Source organism: Lissotriton vulgaris, chromosome 9, assembly GCF_964263255.1.
Source record: "Lissotriton vulgaris chromosome 9, aLisVul1.2, whole genome shotgun sequence".
Taxonomy (NCBI): domain Eukaryota; kingdom Metazoa; phylum Chordata; class Amphibia; order Caudata; family Salamandridae; genus Lissotriton; species Lissotriton vulgaris.
The window spans coordinates 625,905,788-625,932,029 of record NC_141697.1 but is presented as its reverse complement, the minus strand read 5'-3'; the positions used below and the strand labels follow the sequence as shown (position 1 = coordinate 625,932,029).

At 41.9% G+C, this 26,242-nt stretch overlaps 1 protein-coding gene across 2 annotated transcripts in view; it reads right to left on the bottom strand.

Annotated features, from left to right (window-relative positions):
* Positions 1-26,242, bottom strand: part of LOC147691984 (cytochrome P450 2G1-like) — a 339,761-nt gene that overhangs the window by 260,895 nt on the left and 52,624 nt on the right. For both annotated transcript variants that reach the window (XR_015299981.1, XM_086938274.1), the window contains exon 3: positions 19,787-19,936. Coding sequence is in view for 1 of the 2 variants with exons in the window: in XM_086938274.1 (XP_086794400.1) it covers positions 19,787-19,936 (150 nt within the window). In the remaining variant the exon portion in view is untranslated. The remainder of the gene's footprint in view (positions 1-19,786; positions 19,937-26,242) is intronic.

The window sequence follows — 26,242 nt, the reverse complement described above, 5'->3', positions numbered from 1 at the left end:
GCAGTTTCAAAATCCTCATGGCGTGTGCAGTTCCTCCTGAGTCTAAGCAGTTCCCCATAGGGGATGCTTGCATTAGTTTGGGGGGGGGTGGCTGCTGGTTGCATATAGTATCGAATTGCCAGCAGTGGCCTTCCGATACAATGACGTTTCGATCTTTTCCCCAACAACTTGCACTTTCAGGTCCAGATAGTCCACAAAAGTCGGACTAATTGTCCCTGTGAAATGCAAGTTGTGATCATTTTCGTTCAGGTACGCGATGTAGTGACGTGCAGTCTCCTCTGTCCCATGCCAGATGATAAATAAATCATCGATGTATCGATGCCACTTTATCACCGAGCCACTGGACATTTCGTCTCTGTAGGTTATGGACACCTGCTCCTCCCACCAGCCAACAAACAAGTTCGCATAGCTGGGAGCGAAGCAGGTGCCCATCGCCGTACCAGACACTTGTTTAAAATAGGTATCTTCAAAAAGGAAAATGTTATTATTTAAACAGAAATGCAGAAACTCAATTAACATACAATTGTGTTGTGCGTATCTGAGTTGTCTTTTTTTCAGATACAGCGTTACTGCTTCTATTCCCTTTGAATGTTCAATACAAGTGTAGAGACTTGTTATGTCCAGGACGATAAGTAAGTAGTCAGATTGCAATTGTATATTTTGGATTATAGTTAAAAAATCCTTGGTGTCCTTAACATAGGAAGATAATTTCCTTACTAACTTTACCAGAAAAAAGTCAAGAAACCTTGAGATATGTTCCGTGAGTCCTTGGACTGACGAAACAATGGGTCTTCCGGGGGGGTGTAGATTGTCCTTATGTAACTTTGGAATGTGGTAGAAGGTAGGGCAAATGGGATTGGAACTTCGTAGATAGAGGTGTTCTTCTTTTCCAAGCATTCCTATTTTGTACCACTTATTTATGAGTTTGTCGTATGCCTGGATACTTTGTTGATAGACCTTAAAAGTGGTTTTTTGATAACATCTCATATCAGATAATTGTCTCATTGCCTCGCAATGGTATTGTTCTCTGGTTTGCACCACCACATTTCCCCCCTTATCCGAGGGCTTTACAATGATGGAATTGTCATTTGCCAAGGTGTATAGTGCATTTCTCTCTTCCTGGGATAAATTGGAAACCTGTTTTCCAGTGTTCTGTTTTTTTCGGAATTTTTGAAGACCCTTTATCATTGATTCCGAAAAGGTGTCCAGGGCATTGAATGGCATTTGTGGGTTAAAAGTGGAGCATGGTCTATATGGACTTTCCTCTTTGTCTTGTTCCATCCCCACATTAATCGCACGTTGCACTATATCTTGGCTGACTGCATCGTCCAAGATCACCTCATTTCTTAAGTCCTCAAGTGCTTCTATACCAGGAAGATCATTTACTGCCAGACTTTCAGTGGCTGTTAATCTTACTTCTGGCCTCTTAGTTGATTTTAAATGAGTCCTAGTCTTGAAATATTTGTGAAGCTTAAGCTTCCTCACGAAGCTAAAGAGATCAATCCTTGTCTGTGTGTATTCTAGACGTGAATCAGGGCAGAATGTTAAACCAAGGCTTACAACTTTGTGTTCCGCATCAGTAAGTGGTCTAGTTGTTAAATTCACCACCGTTAGGTTGGTCATTTCTGTTATCTTCTGTTGTTCCATCTGCGGTTGGTCCAAGTTACACTTTTTGGTTTTCCTGCCGCCACTGGATCTTCTTGTCTTCCTACGCTTGCATTTGCGTTTACCTCCGGGGCTTGTTCTCTCCTCCCCATATATATATATACATTATTATATGTGCATTTAACTTTTTAAAATTAAGTTTATTTATTATATTTGTTAAGATGTATATTAAATCTAATCATTTTTTTGTAATTAATGTTACTATTCAATATATTTAATATTTATTATTCTATTTTATATATAGCTAAAATACTATATTTTGTACAACTTTATTAATGACCAATATTTTTTTCTAATATTTTTGTACTTACCACTATAAATGTAGAATGTCTATATTTTTACATCGATATTTATGACACAATATTTCGGTAAGGGGATTTTTTTAGGTGTTGATATTCTTTCAGTGAACCCCCTAATCTAGTATAAGTTACATGTGCAGTTGTTAGCATAAAATAAACATAATACTGGCAAGTAAAGCAATTATTAAATGAAGTATTAGGAAGAATTGCAAAATTGTGTTATTAATTAAATAAGAAATGTATCAGATGACGAAATCAGTGTTTGGTAAGAAAATCAAATTCAATTTCAGCCCCTAGCTAAAACATCTTAGCACTAAAGTGCCCATCTGAGTTTCTTCAGTTGCCTCTAACTAGAATTATCCAATGAATGAAAGAATTGGTTTACAGTGAGCTACTATTCCTTAAGAAGGCCAATGTCTCATTTTGCAATGATATTGAGCTACAAAATATGCAGATAGAGGCCTGGCGTGAGAGAGCCTATGGCCCTCACTGATATTCATGGTGCTGCACAAAGCTCCCAGAAGATCTGACAATTTCTCTCTTTGCTATATGCTTGTATCATACTTAACCGCATCGCTGCTGCGGTGATTTTTACGCTGTGTTGGCCCTTTGTGTACTACATTGTTCATGACGAGCTCAGCTCGTCATTAGCACACGCCACCCGTGGCTGATGACGAGCTGAGCTCGTCATCAGCATCGAAGGGGTTAAATACCTTTTTCTGATTATTATCAGTACCACAGACTTTGTGGTCATTGATGTAAAATGCAAACATTTGCACATGATTTCTGTTGCATTTTCACTAAATTATTTCATGTATTATAAATCATATCAATATATAGGTAATTGTAATAGTATGAATTCCATAGTTTGGCTGTTTGAACAGAGAAAGATGTACAACCAATGATTTTTTCCTGTATGCTAGGGTTTTGAGGTGAGGTACCAATCTGGTTTAGAAGCCATTTTGTTTGGTCTGTATCTGTAGGTGATAGAGAGGGTGGTTGGGCGTGAATTGGTGGGCTATTTTGTTTTTGTACAGTAGACTTGTTTCATAGATAAGTAGATGTGTAGTTGTGAAGAGTGGCATGGTATTTATCTTGTTTGTGTCCGTTTAGGATGGAAGGTGTATGGGATAAGTTTGGTGGTGAAGCATGTGTGTCACGTTTTATGGCTTTAAATTGTGCAATGGGTGAGGGGCAGGTGAATGAATGTTGTTGTGTTTGCGTGTTTGTGGTAGGTGTTGGTGAAGATGGAGAATTTGGGAGTAAAGTTGGTTTGTATTATTTCTGTAGTCATGACTTTGGAAGTTGGTTTTTATTTCTATTGTATGAGAAAACTGTGGTATGGAATTGTAGTGTGACATTTTGATAAGCTGGTGTATGTGTTATGTTTTGTTTTTATAGAATAGTGGGATGAGATATTGATGTTGTGAATTTCTATGAAGGATTTGGATGCAAAGTACTGTTGGTGGGAGGACGTTGGGTGGTAAAGTGGGTGGTACTGTGTGTTGGAGGAGTTTGCATGAGGTGTGTGGGAGGAGTTAAACAGGGGTTATGACTGTTTGCATTAGATTTGGCAGTAGGAAGAGGTAATATGTTTGGCAGAGTTAAGTGAAAGGATTGTGTGTTTTTGGTAAAAAAGGAGGAGGGTGTTATTGGTAGATGATATGAGAACGGGTTGAGTATAAGATTAGTGGTGATGGAAAGGTGTCTGTTAGGAGTAAGGAGAGAGTAGAGCTGGTGTTTTGCATGAACAGGGAGGGTGTGTATGAATGGACTAAGGTTATGTATAATGTAGATTTGTGTTGTATTAGTGTTGTGTGGATTTGATAGTGGTATAGGACACAGTGGGAGTTTGTGTGAGAGTGATAACGCCATTGTGTAACTTGAGTTCGCCGGGGTCGGTGGAGTATTTCTTCAGGAAGGGCCTAACCTCTGCATATTTAGATGCTTGAGGAAGAGTGACCACGGAGATGGATTTGTTGATGAGGATGGTGAGCTTGCTGCTGATTTCTTTGTGTTCAAGGTTGAAGTTATTGTGGGATAGTTCTCTGGAATGGATGGAGGTCATGATGGTGGTGGTCTGTTGCGTTATAAGTGGTGTCCAGGTGGTGAGCGTGTGGTCGTGGGTGTTGTTGGTTTGCATCAGGGGGATGTCGAACTCAGTGCGTTATCTGTCGAGATTGCCATAGATGGTGGAAATTTTGTAGTATAAGTAGTGACAGAGTGTCACAGATTTCTTGGGAAGGTCGTACTGTGTTCTTGATGACTGCCGGACAGGAGAACTCTGAAAATCCTGAAGAGTTCCTTGATGTGGTTGTTGGTGGCCTCTATGCAGTCATTCTTGGCATTTTGAGGTGTTGGTGGTATTTTATGAGGGCTGCTTTGAAGGTGGCGAGGTCTGTGATGTTTCTGTTGGACCATAATCTTTATAGCTGCCTGCATTCCTGTTTGATTGTCTGAAGTTTTGGTGTGTACTAGCTGGTGTTTTTGGTCTATATGCTGGTGTTGGCCATCTTCATGCGGGTGACTCGGGGTCGGGGATCCATGTGGAGAAATTCTGGTCTGCTTTTTCCAGGTTGCTAGTGGTTTTTGGCTGGGCGGTGATGAGAGTGGATGTCCACTGGGTCTCTGTGACTTTATTCCAGAAGTGTAGGATACATTCCAGGTGAGTACAGGGACGTGGCTGAACTTGACTCTGACTCTGACTCTGGCTGTGAAGATGTGGTTGCTCATGATTTCCAGGAGATTGGTGAAGTTGGCATCCTTGTGGTCGTTGAGGTGGAAGTTGAGGTCATTGAGGAAGATGTAGTGCTTGGATTTGATGACGAAGTGGGTGATGAATTCAGAGAAGCCATTGCATAAGCCTGGGCGGGGCAAGTGAGCAGCTGCGTGAGGCCGATTTTGCTCATGCTTTCCAGCAGATGGGGGTGATGAATTCAACATTGGCATTCCAGAAGCCTGGGCGGGCCCAGGGGGTTAGAAGGACAAGGGTTCCACTGATGGTTGTATTGGCATCGGTACGAAGGATGATGGGGAAGCCTCTGCTGTGTTTTTTTGCTCCGTCTTGGTGTATTATCTTGTAGCCATCTGGCAGTGGTGATTTCGGGGGAAGAGGAGGGGTTGAGCCAGGTCTCTGTGTAATAAATATCATGTCTGGTGGTTGGGGTGATAATGGTGTCCCAGATTCCGGTGGGGTGCTTGCATAGGGGCCTGGCATTGAGCAGAAGGCATTGAAGCTATTCCGGGTTGTCCGCGGACTGCTGGGTGGGGGTGATGCATGGTCCTGTGCAAATGGTGGTTCCGGTGCTGCATGTAAAGTGGCAGCTGCAGGCAAAAGGTCCTTCTGTTGATCAAGGAGATGAGGTGCAACAGCTGTTGAGGCCGCCTGGGGCCACGAGCTCTGCGGTAGAGTATTGGTGGGTGGTCATGGGGCCAGGTTCCTGGCGCTGGGCATGGTACTTCGGCATGACAGCAACACATCCACTGTGAGGCCGTGCTGTGGCCTTTATTATGTAGGTCCTGGGGCTGGGAGGGGCCCTGTACAGTGGGATGCAGGATTATGCAAGCACAAGAAGGAACAGGTGCAGCAAGAAGCACAATACAGTCAGCAGGGGAAAATGTCTAAAAGATTGGCATGCACTCCGCTAAATATACAGAAAAAAGGCTAAACTGGCACACTCAGGGCTGGCAGGGGACAGACAGTTGTGGATGACTGACAGCGTCAGTGGCCTAGTTCAGGCTGCAGGCCACATTCAGCACAATCAGCCGCTGCAGACAGTACTGCAATGAGACAACGAAGGAGAGCTGACACAAGGACCTGCCCAATGGGGTCACACTGCTGCCTCTATTAAGTAGGTCCTGGGGGTTGGGAGGGCCGCTGGGTGGACGAAAGCGGGATTATGTGAGGGAGGCAAAAAAATTGCTGGAACAGGTGCGGCAGTGAGTACAATATAGTCAGCAGGGAACAATGGCTAAAAAACTGGTACACACTCCACTAAATATACAGAAAAGGTGGACTACAATGACAGGCATAGGCAGGAAACAGACACACGTGGGGCTGGCAGGGAACAGATGATGTGGAGGACTGGCAGCATCAGTGGCCCAGCCCAGGCAGCAGGGCGCAATCATCGCAATCAGTGGCTGCAGGGATGGCTGCAACGAGACAATGAGGGGGAGCTGGCACAAGCACCTTCTCCTTTATTGGCCCAACCAATATGTTGCATTCAATACAACAGCTGTTATGGACAACAAGTTTGAATGAAGTATTCCAAAGCAGATCGGAAGGACAGAAAAAAAGAAATTTCATTACTTCTTCAAAACTACTAACCAACAATATTTTTGTCTTCAGTGGAAACCATGCACTGCTGTACGATACGTTCTGAAAAACATGACACCATTGCTTACAACTGTGTTGGTAAGTGAGCAAAAAAAAGGAGAATAAATGTTTGTGATCAGGTATCTATAATGGTTTATCTAGTTTAGAGACTGAACCCTGTCCTATTAGCCCAAGAACTCCTATGTCGCATGTCAAAGCTACATATAAAATGTACACTTACCTAGCTTGTCAATCCGCTTTTTCATTGACTCTTACAGCCATTTGTATATTCTCTAAACTGAACATCTGTCTCAACATGTTTCTTCTGAATGATTCTGAAACACAGCCATGGATGACTCTGAGGCTCTTGGCTTCTTCATCGTTAAACTCACTAAACTTATAGTTCTTGATAACACATCAAGTTTTTCAACAAGCTCATCCATCGCCTCACCTACTTGTTACCTCACTTGATTGAAAAGATACCTTTCATAGACGACATTCAGCATCAGATTAAATTTGGCTCCTAATGCTCCTTTGATATGATTGTACGATATTGCATCAGCCTGTCAGATTTTCTTTGGCACTTCTTTAAACTTGCCATTTAAGTTGCCTAAAGCATACAGTGTGCATGTCAGATTGGCCGGCTGTCTTGAGTACCTTTTACTCCATCACCAACAAGGTTTTTTTTAAGTATTCAATTATTTTTTTGTCAGCTACTTCTTCTAGGGCATCTACGAAGTAATCAAATGTCCTGATTCATGCAGTCAATCTGGGCCAATATTCTGCTTTTTGATAGTGTTGAATGGCGGTGCTGTTTTCAGAAATGTGGCTACCATGTATTTTGCTCTCATATCGGGCCGCTACGGTGGAGTTCCACGCCTCCACGTAGCCGAAGGTTTCCTGTTCCCGGCTCCTCCCCCTGACCACGAGTCTGATGGCGACTGCCGGTGTTTGGCGTGCTGGTCGCTACTAACGTGTGCAGTGCTTCTGAGGCTTCGGAGGCGGTGCTGAATTCCTGTCCTGTGGCCGAGGAGTTCAACCGTTACGGTGTCTGGGCTGCGCCTGTATCTGTGCCTGTCTCACGGGGATGTGAGTGAAGAGGAGCAGCTCTGTACTTTGCGTGACGGACTTTGGGCGCATGGGATACATTGTATCAGCCAGGAACAAGTAAAGACTTTTTCTCGTCTTCGCCAACAATGTTTTGAGAACGAGCATACTGCTATCTTCTGTTTTCATTGACTTTTGCTGACTTTTCGTGTGTTTATCTGCCAGCTGCGCACTCTTCTTCACTGTGACGCCTGAACTTCTATTATTGGCATATTGAGAGTCACCCTGCTGCCACATACAATATCGCACATAAACTCGAAATTCTGCAAATGGGCAGACTGGATGAACCTTCAGCTCTCGTAATCTTTTTGGCGTTGCTAGCTTTTTTGTTTTCTGAGGTGCACAGCAGATAAACATTTTCTAAGCAAATACACACCTCGAGGAAAACTTAGAGAGAGCTCTGTGCTCAGCTGTTGATTAGCGATCAGTTGTGCGGTTTTCTATTTCAACGGTCTTGCACTGCATTGTAACGGATCTTGGTTTCATCATATCAGCGTAGTACTGAAGAAGTTATTGCTGCTATTCTTATTGCTGGTAAATGCGGATAAAGCTGGCAGGGTGCTCCATACTTGCCTCTCCTCCCTGTTCTTCTATGCCTCTACGCTTTTATACGCCCTTATTCTCCATACTGTCTGCATATTACCCTTGGGGCCCACTCAAGTGTCGTGCCGAGAGTTCCCTCTGCCGCTGAAGCTGCATATAATTGGGCAGCGGCTGCAGCTTTGGGCCAACTTCAAGTTCCAGCATACTTTGCAGCATTTGCAGTCGACAGGCGCAAAGAGGGTAGCAGGTGGAGAGTATAAAGTTGGCTTTTTTTTTTTTCTCTCCGTTGAAACAGTTGGAAGTACAAGCTAACACGCAGTGGCATGGGCAAACAGCTGAATGCACGCGCTAAAGCGCGCATCAAACGCCAGCAGATGAAGAATGAGGCAGCTGCCACTAAGAATGCTGACATTAGCGCTGAGAAAGAGGATTTATTAGTCGATATTTCTGGAACCTCGGGGGATGAGGAAGAAGAGTCCACGAAGTCTGTCCTTCCCATCTCTGCTCAATCAATCTTGCCAGAGAACCCACCCCTAGTGCAAGAGGATTCTGTACTTAAGGTGAATAGGGGCGAGACGATCAAAGCAGGAGCCTCTAAACATGGGGGGCTAGGACAGGCACAGAAAATCTCTAAAAATGTTCCCCTATTCGAGAAAAAGAATGACAATTTGATGCCTGCGTCTCTTCCTTCTCCAGCAGGGGGGGCCCAATTTTAATCCCATCTACAATGGGAGTTAAAGACATCCCCTCACTGGTGGCATTGGGGTCACAAGAAAGTAATCTTTTGGTAGATAGAGCGTCAACTTATGTGGAGCCATTGGTATCTTCTCTCTCTGAAGTGCAGAGTCCGATTCTAGGAATGGAGACTGAGAACACTGGTGAATTCAATATTTCAGTTAAAGACATGCTCAACATGATATTGGGCGAGGTGAGGGAAATGAAAAACTCGCAACGGTCTGACCTGGCCCTTATTAATCAAAGGCTGGATAAAATTGAAGAAGTGATATCTTCCTTTCCTGCACGATTACAGGAAGCTGAGACAAGGATTTCGAATCTGGAGGTCCTTGTGTCTGATGTTAAAAAAGAGGTGTCATCTCTTTCTAAGACCCCTAAGTCTCTAGAAATAAAGCTAGACGAAATGGAAAATTATAATAGGAGGTCGAACCTTAGAATCGTGGGAGTCCCCGAGAAAATTGAAGGTTCGGATATAATACAGTGGCTTATCTCCTTCTTCCTCCATGAGGTCATTCCAGAATTTAAAGGGGAGTTGACGATCACACAAGCACATCGTGTCCCTGCTCAACCATTTCCAAATTCCTCTCTACCCCGGACTATCCTTGTCAATTTTGCAGATATCCGAGTGAAAGAAACTATCCTGTCTAAGGCCTTCAAACAGAGGCAATTTTCAGCTAACCCCTCTACTAAATGCCGGATCTTCTCGGATATGTCCTTCTGCAGCAGCTAGAAGGAGGAAGGAATTCGTAAAAATAATACAATTGTTCAAGGACAGGGGAGCGCAAGCTAAGATTACTCAGCAATCAAAACTGAAAGTTCTGGTAAAGGGCAAATTTCATTTATTTTCGGATATTGACGAAGCAGAGAGGCTGTTAACCATGATCTCTAAGGACCAATGATTTTGGGCTGTGAGACTGCCCTTTGAACTTTGGTATAGAAGTTTCTTTGTGAATTTGGGATTTTTTTGGTGACTTTTTCGAATTATGGAAGTCTATCGGCAGGAAGAGGAGATTGCTTATCTCGCTGAATACTTAAATTTTTTTTGTTGTGCGAGGGGGGAGGAGGATGGGAACTGGACTCCGAGAAAGGTTAAGGGGTGCTAATTCAAGGCACCTCATGGGTCAGGGAGGGACTGAATGGCGGGCGTGGGGGAAGAGCCATAAAGATGGGGGGACTAGAGGGAGAGGGTGGGGAGGGGGGGTGGTATGGGGCAAGAAATAAAAAAAAGAAGTCTTGGATGATTCTATATATCTACTTGTACACAGCTGGAAGTCTAAGAATGTCATTAATTCTGAAGTGTGGTACTCCTGGCAATGTTGGGCTTAATAATGGTCTGTTATCAGATTTGGGGATTAGTTATGTAGTGATTTTCCTTTGTTTAGATTTTCGAGTATGGGGGTGAAAATGATTTCCTTTAACGTAAAAGGTCTAAATAATAGGAAAAAAATGAGAGCCATAGAACTATGGGTTAAAACGCAACAGCCGCATGTGATTCTGTTACAGGAAACCCACATGCCCAGGTCGAAAAATGAGGAATTTTCTATGTTTAAAAGTTAGGGAACTTGTAGAGTATTATCTGCATGTTCCGAGTCACAGAAGGGAATTGCACTATTTTTGAGTAAAAAACTAGAAGCCCAAGTGGGTCAGGTGGAGCATGATGGGATGGGCCGATGGTGTTGGGCCACCTGTGTTATTCCTAATAGAAACAACACTGTGACGTTTTTAAGTTTTTACGCTCCAACGGAGGATAGACCAGAGGTATATGAGGAGCTTTTTCATTCCTTGTGAATGGTCAGGGGGGAAATTATTATAGGCTGGGATTTTAATATTATGATGAATAAAGTGCTGGATTCATCCAGCAAGTCGATGGTTCAATATAAGCCTAAATCCCTTTGATCGTTGTGGAATAATATGGCGCTTTTTAATTTATGGGACCCCTGGCGAAATCAAAACCCGGATAAAAGGGAATATACCTGTTGGTCTGGCAGGTACAAATCCTCCTCTCGAATTGATTTCCTTATAATTTCACGTCAAATTATTTTCTCCAAACAGATGATGCTCTATAACAGATTCTCAGATCACGCTATGATTATTATGGAAGTAGGATCAGTAGATAGGGTAAGAACCCTGAAGCGTTGGGTCTTTAATAAGAAATATCTGACTGATGAGACCTGGGTGGAGGGTATTAAAACAGAAATTTCAGATTTTCTCGCACGGAATGTGAGTACAGCCCCCTTCAACTATGTTTGGGACTCTCTGAAGCCATATATTCGTGGGCTGGTCATCGGGAGAGATGCAGTCGATTCATTGGCTGCTCAGAACAGGAATAAAGCGCTTCAACAGAAAATACAGGATCTGACTATACGTATGCAATATAACTTAGATAGATCGCTATATGACCAACTAACTGCGGCCAAAAGAGAGTTCTCTCAGGAGCTCTATACTCAGAGTGAGGAGATTTTTCGTAAGAGCTCTCAAAAAATCTATGAAGAAAGTAATTTTACTGGCAAACTCTTGGCGTGGCAGGCCAGAGAACAAGCCTCGTCGAATTTAATACATTCTTTGAACTCTCCTGAGACTTTTAGAAACACTTTGGATCCAATCAAAATTGGCGATATTATGGTCGCACATTATAAGAAAATTTATGGTACCCAAGAGTTGATAGACCATACAAATTTATTGAAGTACTTGGAAAAACAATCTCTTCCCACTCTTTCTTCATTTGATCAAACAAGTATGGTGATCCCCTTCTGGCGAGAGGAAGTAGAGAAAGTAGTTCATCAGCTCCCACTTGGGAAAGCTGCTGGCACTGATGGGTTCCCCTCAGAATTTTTTTTAATTTTTTTCAGCGCCTTTTGGATTTTTTTATACAACTATTACATTTTATGTTGATGGGCGGACATGTTCCGGATTCATTTTGGGAAGGAGCAGTGGTAAGCTTTCTTAAAAAGGGCAAACCCCCGACAGACCCGAACTCTTATAGACCCATCACGTTATTGAACACAGATTATAAAATTACCACTAAACTATTATCCACTCGTTTGAATTCTTTTGCCGCAGATTTGATTCATGGAGATCAAAATGGTTTTGTTGCCGGAAGGCAGCTGTTGACCAATACTCATTTTCTAACGGAGGCTCGTGATTTCTTTGAAGCACAAAAGATTCCAGCATTAATTTTATTATTTGATGCTGAAAAAGCTTTTGATTTGGTGGTATGGGAGACACTTTTTGTTATTTTACAGCAGTTCAGCATTCCAGATGTAATAATAGATCTAATACGGAATCTTTATTCTGGGGCTAGGGCCAATATCAATATCATTACAGAATCAGTGGGACTTGTTTCGGTGAAACGCGGCACTAGACAAGGCTGCCCACTGTCCCCGATATTATTTGCTTTTTTCATAGAGCCGTTAGCTACTGCAATTAGGAAAGCTCCACTGTTACTTCCCCCTATTAACTTAATGCCTAAAATCAAACTTTACGCAGACGACATAATCCTGCTATTTAGGCCAGAAATACAATGTCAAGCTCAGGCCCTACAAATTTTCGAAGAGTTTGAAGTTCTGGGGGGGATATCGGATAAATAAAAAAAAAACTGAAATTATAGTGTGCGGGGGCATTAAGCCTGTAATTCATCCCGACCTAAAGTCTTGCATTAATAATAAACCAAAATGATACTTGGGGATATGGTTTTCATCTTCAGTTGCTGATCTTTATAGTTTGAATTTTGTACCAATGCTGCAGAAAATCCGAGTAATGTTTGAAAGATGGAATTCCCTACCATGAACTATTATGGGACGTAATTAAGATGTCGGTTCTTCCGCTTTTCAATTTTCTATTTTCAACTATTTCTTGCGCTCTGCCTGGCTCATTTTTCTCTAAGGCTGAATCTTTGTTTTCTTCCTTTATATGGGCTAAAAAGACACCACGCATTGCTTTGCACACTTTATTTGAGGATAAGGAACAAGGAGGGCTTGCTCTTCCCAATCTGAAAGACTATTATAATGCTTATTTGGCTAAATTTTTGACTAGATTTAAGGACAATACCCAACAACTTTTTATCAATTTTTTCTTTGATTTGATTTGTAAAGAAGCTCAGATTCCCTCACTGCTTCAAGTTTTCAAATCACCAAAAACAGTTAGGTATAAGGTTTTGCACTGTTTTTTTAAAAGACGCACAGCACTTCTAAAGAGGCACTCTCTCTCATTTCTCAATATATTCTCTCCCATTAGCTCAGTTTTTTCATTCTTTGGGGTGGATATTATTTTGGAGTTAGTAGAAAAATGGCAGAAAATAGGGTTCAGGAAACTGGATGATTGTTTAAAAAATGATACCTGGATTAGGATGTCAGATTTGACGGCCCGGGTTCAGGGCAATTTTATATTACTGGGCTCATATAAGCTGATTCATGGTGTCTTGCTTCAATTAGATCCCACACATCTTCCCCCCCCTGATTCACTATTCACTGAACTTTTTCTGTCAATACTAGAAAGGAAACCAGGGGAGTGGAAACGACGTTTAACCATGAACAGGGATCCGACTCTATGTGGCAAAGCAAGTAATAAATGGCTAGACCAGGAAAACATGGTACTAACGCCCGCCGTATGGAAAATAATTAATGTGTTGAATTTTTCTGCATTGAGAGGGGCCAATTGGCGCAGAATGCTGTTTTTCAGTAAATGGCTTCTGTATTTAACCCCGGTCAAAATTAATAAGATGTATCCTGAATGCTCTTCGAATTGTTATAGGTATTTACAGCATGACTCTGCTATATGGTCGCATGTGGTTGCTAAATGTCCTAAAATTGTTCCTTTCTGGGAAAATATATTCACGTTTCTGCAAAACCAGTGCGAAATCTCAATTTCTGTTAACTATAAAATGATTTTGTATGGATTCGATCCTGAAATAATGCTAGAAGGGCAATTAGTTAAATTCATATATATCGCTATGGCTGTGGCAAGATCATTAATTCTTCAAAATTGGCGATCGCAATATTGCCCCAACGTACATGAATGGCGTTATAAAATCCAAAAAGTTAGAAACAGCGAACAAGTGTATGCTCAAAGAGTGGGGTCGATTCGGAAGTTCGAGAAAATATGGGGTTCATTCTGTTTTGATGTTAATTAAGCCTGAGGGCATATATGTTTTGTTTTTTTCTTTCTTTTTTACTTTGTGTTTCCCTATCTCCCTTCAGTATTTATCTTCATTGCTCAAATTTACTGTCATGGTGATATGTGTGCTTTCTAATTTTTGATGTTTTGTGTACATTCGGGTTAATTAACGATATGCTTTTTTGTGTCCAAGACTTCAATAAAAAAAAAAAAAAAAAAAGTATTTTGCTCTCATATCTGCCGCTGTTGAGAGTATTTGCTGTTCTGACAGCATTTGTTTTGCACCCAAATCTGCACCTGTACAGTACATACGTACAGCTTTGTGCTTGACCTTGGGTCATCCTGCCCATTCAAAGATTGTGTTGCACTTTCTTCATCCTTGAAGCGGAGTGCATTTTCTGTTTCCAGAGTGGGGTTGTCTTTGCTGTTGTCCTTTTGTTTAGTTTGAGTGATGTCTCCGTGGTATTGCTTGGAATCTCTTTTTTTGCCTTACCAGCGGGTTTTGGTGGGGTTTTCCAACTGTGCTCCTCTGCAATGCCTTTAACTTCTTCAAAGGGCTGTTTATGGGCTGGAGCCAAGCTTTGACTCCACCAACATCAGCTTTGTATCAGCATGGAGCACACATGACATGCACAAGCAGTTTGCTGTATCGTTGCAAACTCTCAGGGAGAGAAATCCTGTTTCTCTGGAGCAATGCAAATAGACATGTGACACGTGGAGCTCAGTAACAGGCATATTTATTTGTCAGACTACAAAACACATATTGCTTTCTCATTACGCCATTACCATTAATAACCACACGTTAAAACATCCCAGCCAATTACGTAATTCGTCTATTGAGCCCACCCAGAACCGCAGGTTCAAGTGCACATAGTCTCAAGACACTATAGTATCCACATAGGAATTAAAATGCTTTTACTGTAAGCCTTGCATTCAACATAAACATGTAATATTTGCTTGTGTAGCAAAGAAATAATCAAGTTACTAGTTTCCTTGTTTAGAACAAAAAATAAGTATTAAACCTGGATTTCAATTCGTATGGACTATTCAATCCCCTAATGTGTTTTTCGCAGTTGAAATATTTAGGTCTGACTAGATACAGGTTTTATTTTTAACTCAATATAATGAAATCACAAAATTTGAATTATAAACAGTACAGTGAAGAAGGGGCGGGTGCTCTATGTTGATTTTGATCTTTATAAGCATTTGATGGGTCAGCAGTTGTGTTAGTGTACCTATGAAGTAGTACCTCAATTGTAGTGTCAATGCACTGTTATTAATTAATGATTTTTTTTGTTGACATGACATTTATCTAGGCTCTGCCCTTGGGACAGCTTACATAGTGTGGGACAATTCTGAACAATAACAATTATGTAATGCAGAGTGAGCGGCCATCAAGTACATTTCTCTGCCCCTCAGATGGCAAGCATGCCATGCTGTGGCATTGTTTCTGTAAACCAGACATTCACCAATTGTACCTTTGAGGTTGATTTGGCGCCTCTTATGAGACAGTGGTCTTGTGGTTTCAAGAGACTGCTTCATCGAATGGAGCCATTTGGGAGCTGCACTAGCAATTGTGTATCAGTGCACCTTCTAAGATGAAATGTTTGTGGCCTTGTAAGATTGCTTTCACACATGGAGCGCTGGAAGTGCTGAAATAAAGGGCCTAATTATGATGTCGGGCAGACTCACGTCCACCTGAAAACGTTGCAGATTCGGGACTGAACAACCTCGAGGCGGCAGTCCCGGCCACAGTACTCTGATGTGACAGCACATGGTGCCGTTGCACACTCCCAGTTCACAATGGGCTCTTGTGCTGTGGTCGGAAACCAGCTGCAGCACAAGCTCCCATAGAGAAATGGGAGTTTTTGTTAATCCCTGCACCACCTGGCAGCACCACTCACTGCAGGTATTGACAGGGGCACCATATGTGACCCCGAGTCTGCTAACAGGGGCCACTGTTGCAAGGGGACCCTGCAGGGCCCCCATTGTTGCTTTCAGAGAGCCATAAAGAAATGCTCGTAATTGGGCATCCTGGTAGTGATACTGGATCTTTGTGCAATTTTGGTGACAGATAAAGAACTGTAATTTCTCCCCCATGGACCAAACTTGCAGGATTTGTGGGTGGGACAATGACCCAATTGGAAGTAGTCTTAAATAGATTGAATTGTGGCGCTTCCAGTTTCCACCAGCCATGGGTTACTGAGTCATGTGTAACGTGGGATGACTGTGATTAAAGATGTAGAAATAAGATTCGTTTTTCTACTTGAAATGCATGATTTCCACACGCTGAGAGTGACTGTGAAGCCAGTCTTCCGCAGCAAGAAAATGTCCATTTCAACATGAGTCAGCTAGTGTGAATGTGTTCGAGCTTTTGTGTGGTGACTGCTTGTCTGTTTGTTTGTTCAGTGAAAACAGCCCATGAAATTACGAGCATTTCTTTATGGTTATTTGTAGTGGAATGGAAAATTTAGGTAGCCATGGCCACACGTGCAGTTACACACTTCCTACAGGTCAATTGAAAACAGCATACCGGGCGCGCTGACTTGTTTATAGTGATGACAACATATATCTTTTGTTATAGATTAATCCCTGGTGCCTGAATGTGGAGCTGGTATGACATTATGGACTGTGATATAAAGGAGGGATGTCGGTCCCTTCATAGTAAGTGTTAAAAAATCGCACATTGTGGATTTTGTCGTTGGTAGTATCGGAGTGCATAAGTAATGTGACCTATAAATGTACACATCTTTTCAAGACAAAGGAATTTTACAATTATGGTTGGTCCAATGCTTCAAGTTTCATGAGGTAAATATTATTGTATCAATGCAGAGTTTTTTTTGATCCACCGCATCACATGTACATAGTAATTTGTAACATATTGTTTTTTGATTGTGTGTTATAAAGTGGATAGCAGTTCTGTGTCATGAGGAGAACCCAAAAAATTGTGTAGTGGGTTCGAAACGGGTAGACAAACATCTGTGCATCCAACTACCAAAAAAGAGACACTGAGAATCAGAGGAATTACCAATTGTAAAGTGAAAAATAACTTCACCTGGTTTCAGTAGTCTTGTTGTGTTAGGGGGGCAACGTCCATGGATCAAGAGCTTATGAATATATTGTAGTGTTATGCATATTCTATTTTTTCAGCTCTTGTCATGGACATAAAAAATGGGACGGATTCATTATTGCATAAAAATTTTTTTGTATACAATTGTTTAAATGTATTTTGTACATTGTTTTGTGTGTATCCACTGTTGTGTATTAGTCCTAATGGGCCCCTTAGACTTTAATACAACATGCTTTCTACGTTTTGATTTCGGACATCTGTCAATTTTACCCTTGAAACACCCTCACCAGCCGGGTTGAAATTATCACCGGCAGAGCAGTAATCGCTCATTATAATTTTTTGCGAATCTGCCCCTATGTTCCCTCAAACAGGTCACTCATAAATCTCGTATTTTTCTTCCATTTTCCCATACAGTTCGTACCATTACTAAAATTGCTATCCTACAGGTATTTTGCACTCCGATAGACTTAGCCAGTCTTGTTCTATTTTCATATGATACTTTCCTTTTCCTTCATACCTCTTTATTTGTCCTTCTTGTCCACAATTACTATCTATCCAGGAAAATTCTAGGGTTCCAAGTTTTTCACTTACAGGCACATATTTAGAAATTCCACCATGTCACTGTATACAATGTCTCATTTTGGAGAAAAAGTAACATTGTCACTCATTTTGCACTAGGTTGTCACCAGTGGATACATCCTTGTTTTACTTTTCAAATAATTAAGTTTTCGCTTTGAATTACAAGTCACCATGGCTATTTCATGTTTGTTATTATTGTTCTATGTTTCACCAGGGTTTCCACTCCTAGGTGATAAGTCACTCATTTCCGGACATGTAGATTAATCTCCAGTACATTAGTCGTTACTGGTTTTGTGTTTATTCATAGTGTTATTTGTATCTTCCCCAGCCCTGAAGAAGTCGCGGGATCACTCTCATGGCGACGAAACACGCGTCCGCTGGTTTTCGTTTGTTCGTTAGAATAATAAAACAGGTTTAAACACACTGGAGATGAACATTGACATTTCTTTGAATGTTCTAATATTGTCACTTAATTGACACCTTGTTTGTGTGTGCCCAGGACTTATATTTTCATTGAATTGTGTAGGGTTTTACCCAACACACATCTAGGGGTTTTAGGGAATATCCCCTTACCTGGCAGCACCGTACACTTATCCACTTATACGATCATTACTAATAGTAAGTTCACACAGCAGTGCGGCTATATCCCTCAGTCACTAAAAACCCTGTCGACATAACATGACATATAGTATATAACAGTATATATCCTGCTTTTTAAATTCATTGCATCCTGCCTCACTGGCTGTATATAGTCTACCCTCGAAGTGACTTATTTTTATAAAAATGGAAGGTTGGGGGCTGGCAAACGATTTATTTTGCCTGGTCAAAATGTTAGTTCAAAACTGCACCAACAGACCGCATATGGTAGGCCTGGGACATGTTTAAAGGGTTACTTAAGAAGTGGGTGGCTCAACCAGTGCTGCAGTCCCAGCAGTAGCATTTAAGTTAAATGCCCTGGGTTCACATTACCACTCTGCCATGGGCTTGTAAGTAAATTAAATATGCAAATTGGGGATAAGTCAATATTAACATGTTTTAAGGAGTGAGCACATGCACTTTAGTACCAGTTAGCAGTAGTAAAGTATCAAAGGCCAGCAAAACGAGATCAGCATAAATAGAGGAGGAAGGTACAAAGTTAGGGGAAAGAAGACCCTAAGGCTGTCAGCTCTAACAGTGTGCATGCTCATATGTCTACTATAGATATGTCTGTGCTCAAATGTTTACTGTAGATATGTGTGTTCTCATATCTACTGGAGACATCTTTGTGTGTGTTTATGGGTCTACTGTAGATCTGTGTGCATGTGTGTGTGATTTTATGTGTGTTGATGTTCTATAAATAGCAAATGTTATTACTCAATATAACAGTTCGCAATTTATCTGCCTCACTAAGACGAAATTTTGAATTGACCCTACCAGTTTTCGAACTTGACCTCAGGTTACTGCAGAGATCCCTCAGAAGCCAATTATTTGGTCATTGTAGGTTCATGCTTCTCAGTGGAAATGTGAAACTGCAGATCCCAGATTACAGAGTGCTGTTTGTAAAAAAAAAGTAGATTGCCTCACAAGTGTTGCAAATGAGAATGAGTCTTTCAAAAATTCTCCAGCATCTATTTTATTTACTTGATGGACAACATGTTTAACTGTGACTTAAATGCTCTCTTCATGTTTCAAAAATTCTCCTGCAGAAATATAATTATTTCCAAATACTGGTCCAGCTATCTGTGTTGTGTTGGATCTGGACAGACTCCTTTCTGGAGTTTGAGGGAAACACCTCAAGTTCAGGTTTGTTGTTTTACCCATCATGCACAAAGTCAATGGACAGGGGTTTAATGTACTAACACATGCAAACTGCACTCATGCATGACGTTATAGTCAGATGCTAGCAAATTCAAACCAGGTCGATTGGCTTTGCTGGTGTTTTGAAAAATAGTTTTCATTTGCAAAATATAGTTTGTTAAACTTATTACTCTGAAAATGAAGATACCATAATGTCCTTTTATGAAATTTTTGCCAGACCTGAAAAAATGTATAAAAGCTACCAAGATATTCACTTGGTATTATAGTTCACAGGCAAAAAATGAGCCCACGTTGCTTCTGAAATTGTAAGAAATCTGTTAGCTTTAAAATACTTTGCTGAAGTTTCTGACACTAACATTAGAGCAAATTAGCCAGGATGACGATCTGGTATAGATTTATTTTTCAACATCTCCTATTCCACCCCCACCCAAAAAGTGCCAAAGACAAATTATTTGTTGTGGGTTAAAGGCAGTATTCTATTCTTCTGCACATGTACTAGGATAGTGCACATGTGTGATGTGGTGGGATTATGACTACTATTTCATACTGTGTTATCTCCAGTACCTTTAGTTTTGTGAAGCTCTTCCACCAAAAACTGAGCCTCTTCCTGGATCCGCTCTTCGAGGCTCCTCTTTCCCATTCCAAAATTCCTTAAAGTCATGAGGGAAAATCTCCGCAATTGCTTCCAGCGCTCTCCATTGCTAACTACAACACCTAGACCAAATACAGACTTGATTATTCTCAGAAACAAAATGTTACTTTAAGAAGCTATGACCTTGCCATTAGAGAGTTATGATTACTGGGTAGTGTTGAAGCAACATTACACTTCTGTCTATTGCATAACATAGACTTTAGTTTTCTTACCTCCACATTATTCCTGCTTATCTGCACATGTGGCAACTTGAGAGAGAAAAAGGAACAAGTAAAACTCAGAACTTTCAATGTCATTAATATCACATGGAGGAAGTAGACACTCTACCTTGCATAGATACAGCCATAGATAGACTAGAACTAGGGTATTCAAGATTCCAAATAAACACACCCACCGCTTATCCTAGCTCTACCTTCAGAGTTACCTAATCCAACCACATGTGGGACCATCACTTGCCCAATGACAATATCCCAACTGGACAATGTCTCATTCCTTCAATGCCACCAATGTATTGCAGTGATGATACCATTTTGAGGGGCATCATTCTACCCAATAATACAAATTTGGAGGGAAGTCACATCCCACAATGAAGTAGTATTTTTAGAGGTAGTAATTTGTCTGAATTCTATCTTGACCTACAGGAAATCCATTCAGTGAATAACAAAGTTGTTCCATCAGTAGGACAAGCATTCCTGATATCTGGGGGCTCTAGGTGACAGTGGTTGGATTCAACATGGTTTTGTAGAACCACAGGGGTCTCAGATCTTCCTATCAATAAAGGTTTAGAAATATGTTCTAAGGCTGAACAGGAAATTAATAATTACTAGACAAAATTCCCCTGTCCTCTCCTCTTGCATCACTGTATGAATGCAAATGACACATGTGTAAGTGGGGTTCTTGTTAACCCCTCCACCCCCATGAAATTAAACCCTACTAGGTTTTGAAAGAAAGGCATTAACACATGGCTTTGCTTAACAAACAGGCAGTTTTCCTCCATATTGTAGCATACTTAATTTGGCTTAATTAGCATCCAACTATGGCTGTCAAAATGACTGACATGATTTGCAATCAATTTATTCATTCAGCTGACTTCTTAATTTAGAATTGGGTAAATCAACAATCTACACTTCCGAGATGTTACCACTTAACACATTATCTTATCCAACAAAGATGTTAAGGTGATACCTTCATTCAGTTAGTGTACAAGATCAGCTGAATGCTGATCAATTTTTACTATCCAGTGTGTGCTTGGAGACCTAAGAACAAATACACATGAGATGCGGATAGACTCTCACACCATTCATGAACTCTCAATCCGTCACTGCAAATCTCCAGCTTTTAATAATGTACACAATCTTATGTGATACCAGTCAGCCACATGTTGAGCAATGAGGATCAGCAGTTGCCACAGTTGACAACGTATGGCTTGTACATATATCAGACTATGTCCTAAAGGCATGACTGAGGGCCTAACTTTAATGTCCTAGGTCCAGCAGGTTTTGAGAGTCTCATGCGATGGTTATCAAGCAAGACTAAAGCAGACCTGTTTTTCTAGGACATTGTGTTGTGTTTTCAACCAGTGTTTTCAATTAGCTCATTTTATGGTGGATTGTGCCTCTATGCTGACTAGAGCAGCGTAAATTTGGCTCCACCTTCACTGCCCAAAGACAGTGAAGGTGGAGCCAAGGCTCCATTTGGCTGTATTTGTATAATGAGGCCTTATGTATTCATGAGATATAATGTAACCTTCAAGTGATAAGTGCACTTTAAGCCACAGACGGAGTGCCCATGCTATGTAATCATGACATTTATCAATGTATGTGTTCGCTAATACTTTGTTTTCAGTAATAACGAGTTACAGTTTATATGTATTTATAAAAATATGTTTTTTGCTTTTTGCTACATAATGGAATGTGTATTCTTGAGAAATGCATTTACTTTTATACCATGACTGTTCTTATATTAGAAATGTATCTTCTATAATGTGTATTGAAGTTTTGAATTTGTTAATTTGACTAAAAGCCTTAAGCATTCGGGTTTCGTAATGTCTTACTTTCAATGGAAATGTTTTCTCAGATGGAGTGCTTTTCTCCCCTATCAAGGTGCCTGGTACAATGAACTAATAAATGAAAAAAGAGCTCTTTGTCTGAAACAGATAAGGAAGAGATAAGGGAGTCAAGAGCAAATGAAAATAGGGCCAGAGGGGTGCCTATTGTGAGGGTGGAATGAAGGCATAAATTCAAGGTTGTCCTGAAATATATGAATCAAAGAAGCAAGAGTGATGGAGGTCTTTTCGAAACATACATCAAAGAGAGTATTGTTTTTTTTAATTGGGCCCATGACAATAATTTAGGAGGGTCTTTGAGGATATAACTAGGCCATGTTCTGTGGCTTTAAACACACACTATGCTCAGACTTCTTTAGGATAGGAGAGGTTTAGACCTCTGTGCCTTACATTCTATGCTTTATTCTCATTGTATGGCTTATGCAATACTTTAATTTAGAAACTTTTAATGGAGCTTCATGTGGAAACCTTTCTCTTTATTTTACAGAGCTAATTAAAGCTTAATTTAGTATTTTTAGTGAAGTTTAATTGGGGAATTAGAAATCTTCATACATCGTAGACAGGGTAGGGTCGGGCCTTAGGCCCTCATGCTAATAATAACTGCAGACCCAGGACACACTGGATACTGGGTGCAACTGGCCACGAGCACGTGCGCTCTGCCACTTTTGTTAGAGCTGTGTCACCTGACGAGTGACATCAGTGGTGTGTGGGTGTTTAGAGTAATTACATTCTCAGCACTAGAATGCTGACTGACTCTGGGTCCTTACATCCCTCCCAAAATTGGTGAAAATCAAACCAAACGGAAAATGTCCAAAACCCTGTGGGGAAAAGAGAATACCAACATATATCATTGGATTCATGATTTCAAACGAGTCTCTTTGGCTACTTGCAGGCCGCAAGCAGTGTAGTCCTTGCATCCAGGACCAACAGTTCTCTGCGGCACGGGTCGCAGTTGTTCGGCGGGTCTATTATTTGGCTGCACCGTCCGGACGTTGTTCTCAGCCCTGCCTTTGCTTCGCTCAATTGGTGAATGATGAGTAGTTGGAGAGAGAGATGAATGATATAGGTGTTGACTGTCTTCTGGCTTCTTTTCTCCATTCTTGCTTCGTGATGTTACCGGGCAGGCTTCAATTTTGTCTCTTGGCAGGTGAAGAGAGTAGGTGCAAACATCCCTCTCACTAGGATGCCCCTCTCTCCGGTGTTCTTCTATCACAAGACGTCCGGGAGGACATCTGTGCCAGTTTTTCACTGGACTGTTTTTTTCAGTCGTGTTGCTCCACCATAGCCTTCGGGCCGTGAGCAGGGCGCTCCACGAGCCTCACCGTTGTGTCCTAATTCCACCTGAAGGTTGAGTTGTTGATTCTTTTCCTTGCTCGCGAGGCTTTCATCCCTGTGGGTCCTGCAGACACGCATCTGTAAATCTGTCTCCCGTGCGGGACTTGCTGCCACCAGAGTCCCTTGAGGCCTGTGCTTCCTGGGCTGCCACGGGCTGATGTGAGGTGGTAAGTCCCTCAGCTTCCGGAGATCTGAGCAGTTTCGCCATCCAAACTTCCGCTCAACCCCAGAGGTAGATGTCGCCAACAGTCTAGCTTGCTCTCTTCTGCGATCGCCATTTGGATGGATGGCTCGTATGTAGTTGTCTTTAGTCTGCGCTGCCGGTGCTCTTGCCAGGTCTTGTCTATCAATGCAATCAGGTGTTCCAGTGCCTGTCACCTTCCTTCTTTCCGCAGGGGCGGCTTCTTCTTGCAGTGGCAGCGTGCCACTTTGATTTCTCCTTCCTTCTTTCTCAGTGGAGGTGGCCACTCTGATCTTTCTTCCTTCTTCTTGAAATGGCAGTGTGTCATTCTGATTTTTCCTTTCTTCTTTTCTAGTGGCGGTGGCTACTCTGATCTTTCTTCTTCCTTCTTCTTGCAGTGGCAGTGTGCCACTCTGGTTTCTTCTTCCTTCTTTTCTCAGTGGCAGTGGCCACTCTTCTTCTTCTCGCGACGTAACCTGGCCCTGTCTTCTTTCATCTTCTCTGGCCCGGCTTCCCCATGCAGCGCGCGCACTCTGCACGTGTCCTCCTGGTCTTGTCCTAGTCCTAGTTCTAGGACACTATCTTCTTGTCACTCAACTCCCAGGGTTAGCGTCGCAACCTTCACTTCCTCTTTGTCGCCTCCATTAATTGTGAAGTTGAAGTTTGTTGGTCCATGTCCGCGGACCGTGCCTTGGCTGAACTTTTTGGACCTCTTGCTGGTCCCTTCTGCTGATGTCTGGCTGGTAGGCTTTGCAGCGCGACCATCTGGCTGGTCGACTTCTTGGTGCAACCATCTGGCTGGTCGACTTCGTGCTTTGTGACCAGGCTGAGTGGTCCGGTTGCTCGTGTGTTGAGACTTCAATGCTGCGGGTTGTCTGCGCAACCATTTTCTTTGCGTCGCAGTTCAATTGCTTTGGTGCGCATCTGGGTGCGCTCTTTGTGTCTTCCTTGTGACTTGCTGCTTTGGGCTAGTGCTGTCTGCACTGCTGCGCATTTGTGTCATGTGCCTTCGCACTTCCTAGTGCCAGGTTTCCAGAACCAATGTTGGTTCCTGAGAGGGTTGCACCTGTCTTCGCCATTTTGCTGCAGCGATGGCCTGTGGCCACCAGGCATCGCTGTGTTTTCTCCGGCGTGGCGTAGGTGCTTCTGAAGTGTTGCTTCTGGAGGGTTGAGTCACCACTCCATTGACCTTCTGCTGTTCTTCCCTTTCGCGCGAGCGGGTGGCTGCGCTCTTTGTTCACTTTTCTTCTGCACATATGTTGCGTATCCTCTAGAATGTCCTGCGTGGAGTTGCTGCTCTCCTGAGGCGCTTCTTGGGCTTCTGGAGCATTTCTGGGATTCTGTCGGGTTCTTGCGCTTCTGGCGCGCTCCTGCGCCATCACCTTTTATTTTCTTGGGCAGTGTGATGACTTTGGTGGCTTTGCGGTGTGACAGTGTTCTTGTGCTTGGTTGGATTCTCCTTGTGTGTCTGACAAGTAGGTCCTTCCTTCCTATTTTTAGGTGCACTGACAGCGTTGTATACAATACTGTGTGTCAGCCCTTGCTCAGGATAAGAAAGCTATCTTGACAATCTTAGTTCCCTGCACGATATTGAATGGCTTTCCTTCATATTCTGTGTTTGCCCCTCTTCTTCCCTTATAGCTTGTTTACACTTGCATTTGATTGGATAAGAAGTACCCTGCAACAGCCCATGTCATGGAACTACTTTTAAGAATGTAATTTGTTGTTTAGCACTACCTTGGGAGAGCATGTGTTGCTCTTCAGGGTGGTCTAACACTCTATCCCTCGTTCCCCCTCACTCACCTCTCTCTTTCTTCCCAAACCTGTATGCACTGTTTCTCCACAGCATGCTTTCCAACTGTAGAGCCAAATGGAATTTCCCATTAAATTGGGGTTTTCCGTCTACTTTTAACACCTGTTCAGAGCGGGTGTTAAATGCATGCAAGGCTGGCGTGTGAGGTGGGGAATGAGGGAGGGAGGCAGTGAAGTAGAGGAGGGAATGGACTGTTTTTTCTAGCGGGGGAAGCAATGTATGCTGCAGCCAGTCTCATGTGAGTCTTCCCAGTCAGTCTTTCAGAAAAAAAACGGTGTGGAATTCCTAAAGATCTAATAATCAGGCATAACAAAATTGACGCATGCAAGTATGCAATTAATTACAGACTCTTAAGGATGGCCTTTGATATTTAATTTTAAAAATGCAATTTATTCAAGATTCAAGTAAATGCATGCATTTTGTTTGGGAAGAATTCTGAGACAAAGGAGGTGAACATCTAAGATGTTGCAAAACCGGATTATCAGCAAGATAAGTAACAATAATTACAATCTGAATGTTCATGTATGGTGTTAAACATTAAATGGGTGACTGCCAACAGGGTATACAGTTGAGGCAAGTTGAGAGCAACCGAAATAGATAGAAACATATCTGGTCCATTTCTCAATGTTATGTGTACCAGTTTATTGGAATTACAAATTCAAATATCCCTACTAGTGTAAAACCTATTTTATAAATCAAAAAAGTAGCTGAAAATTCCGAAACTGAAAAGTGTTTGTAAATTCCAAAACTCAAAGACTTTTATTCATGCAATGGTGGAATCTTTAGATGCTTGTTAAAATAAAAATGGATTAAGGGACTACAAAGTCCATGGAAGGCAGCCAGCCACCCAACCAGGTCAGCAGAGACCCTGACTTCTGTTTCCCTGCTAAAAGAAAACCATCTGCATTTAGAGATCTCTGCCTGCGTTGTCTCTAGGATAAAAGTCAGTCTAGATAACCTTAGATCACTGGTGA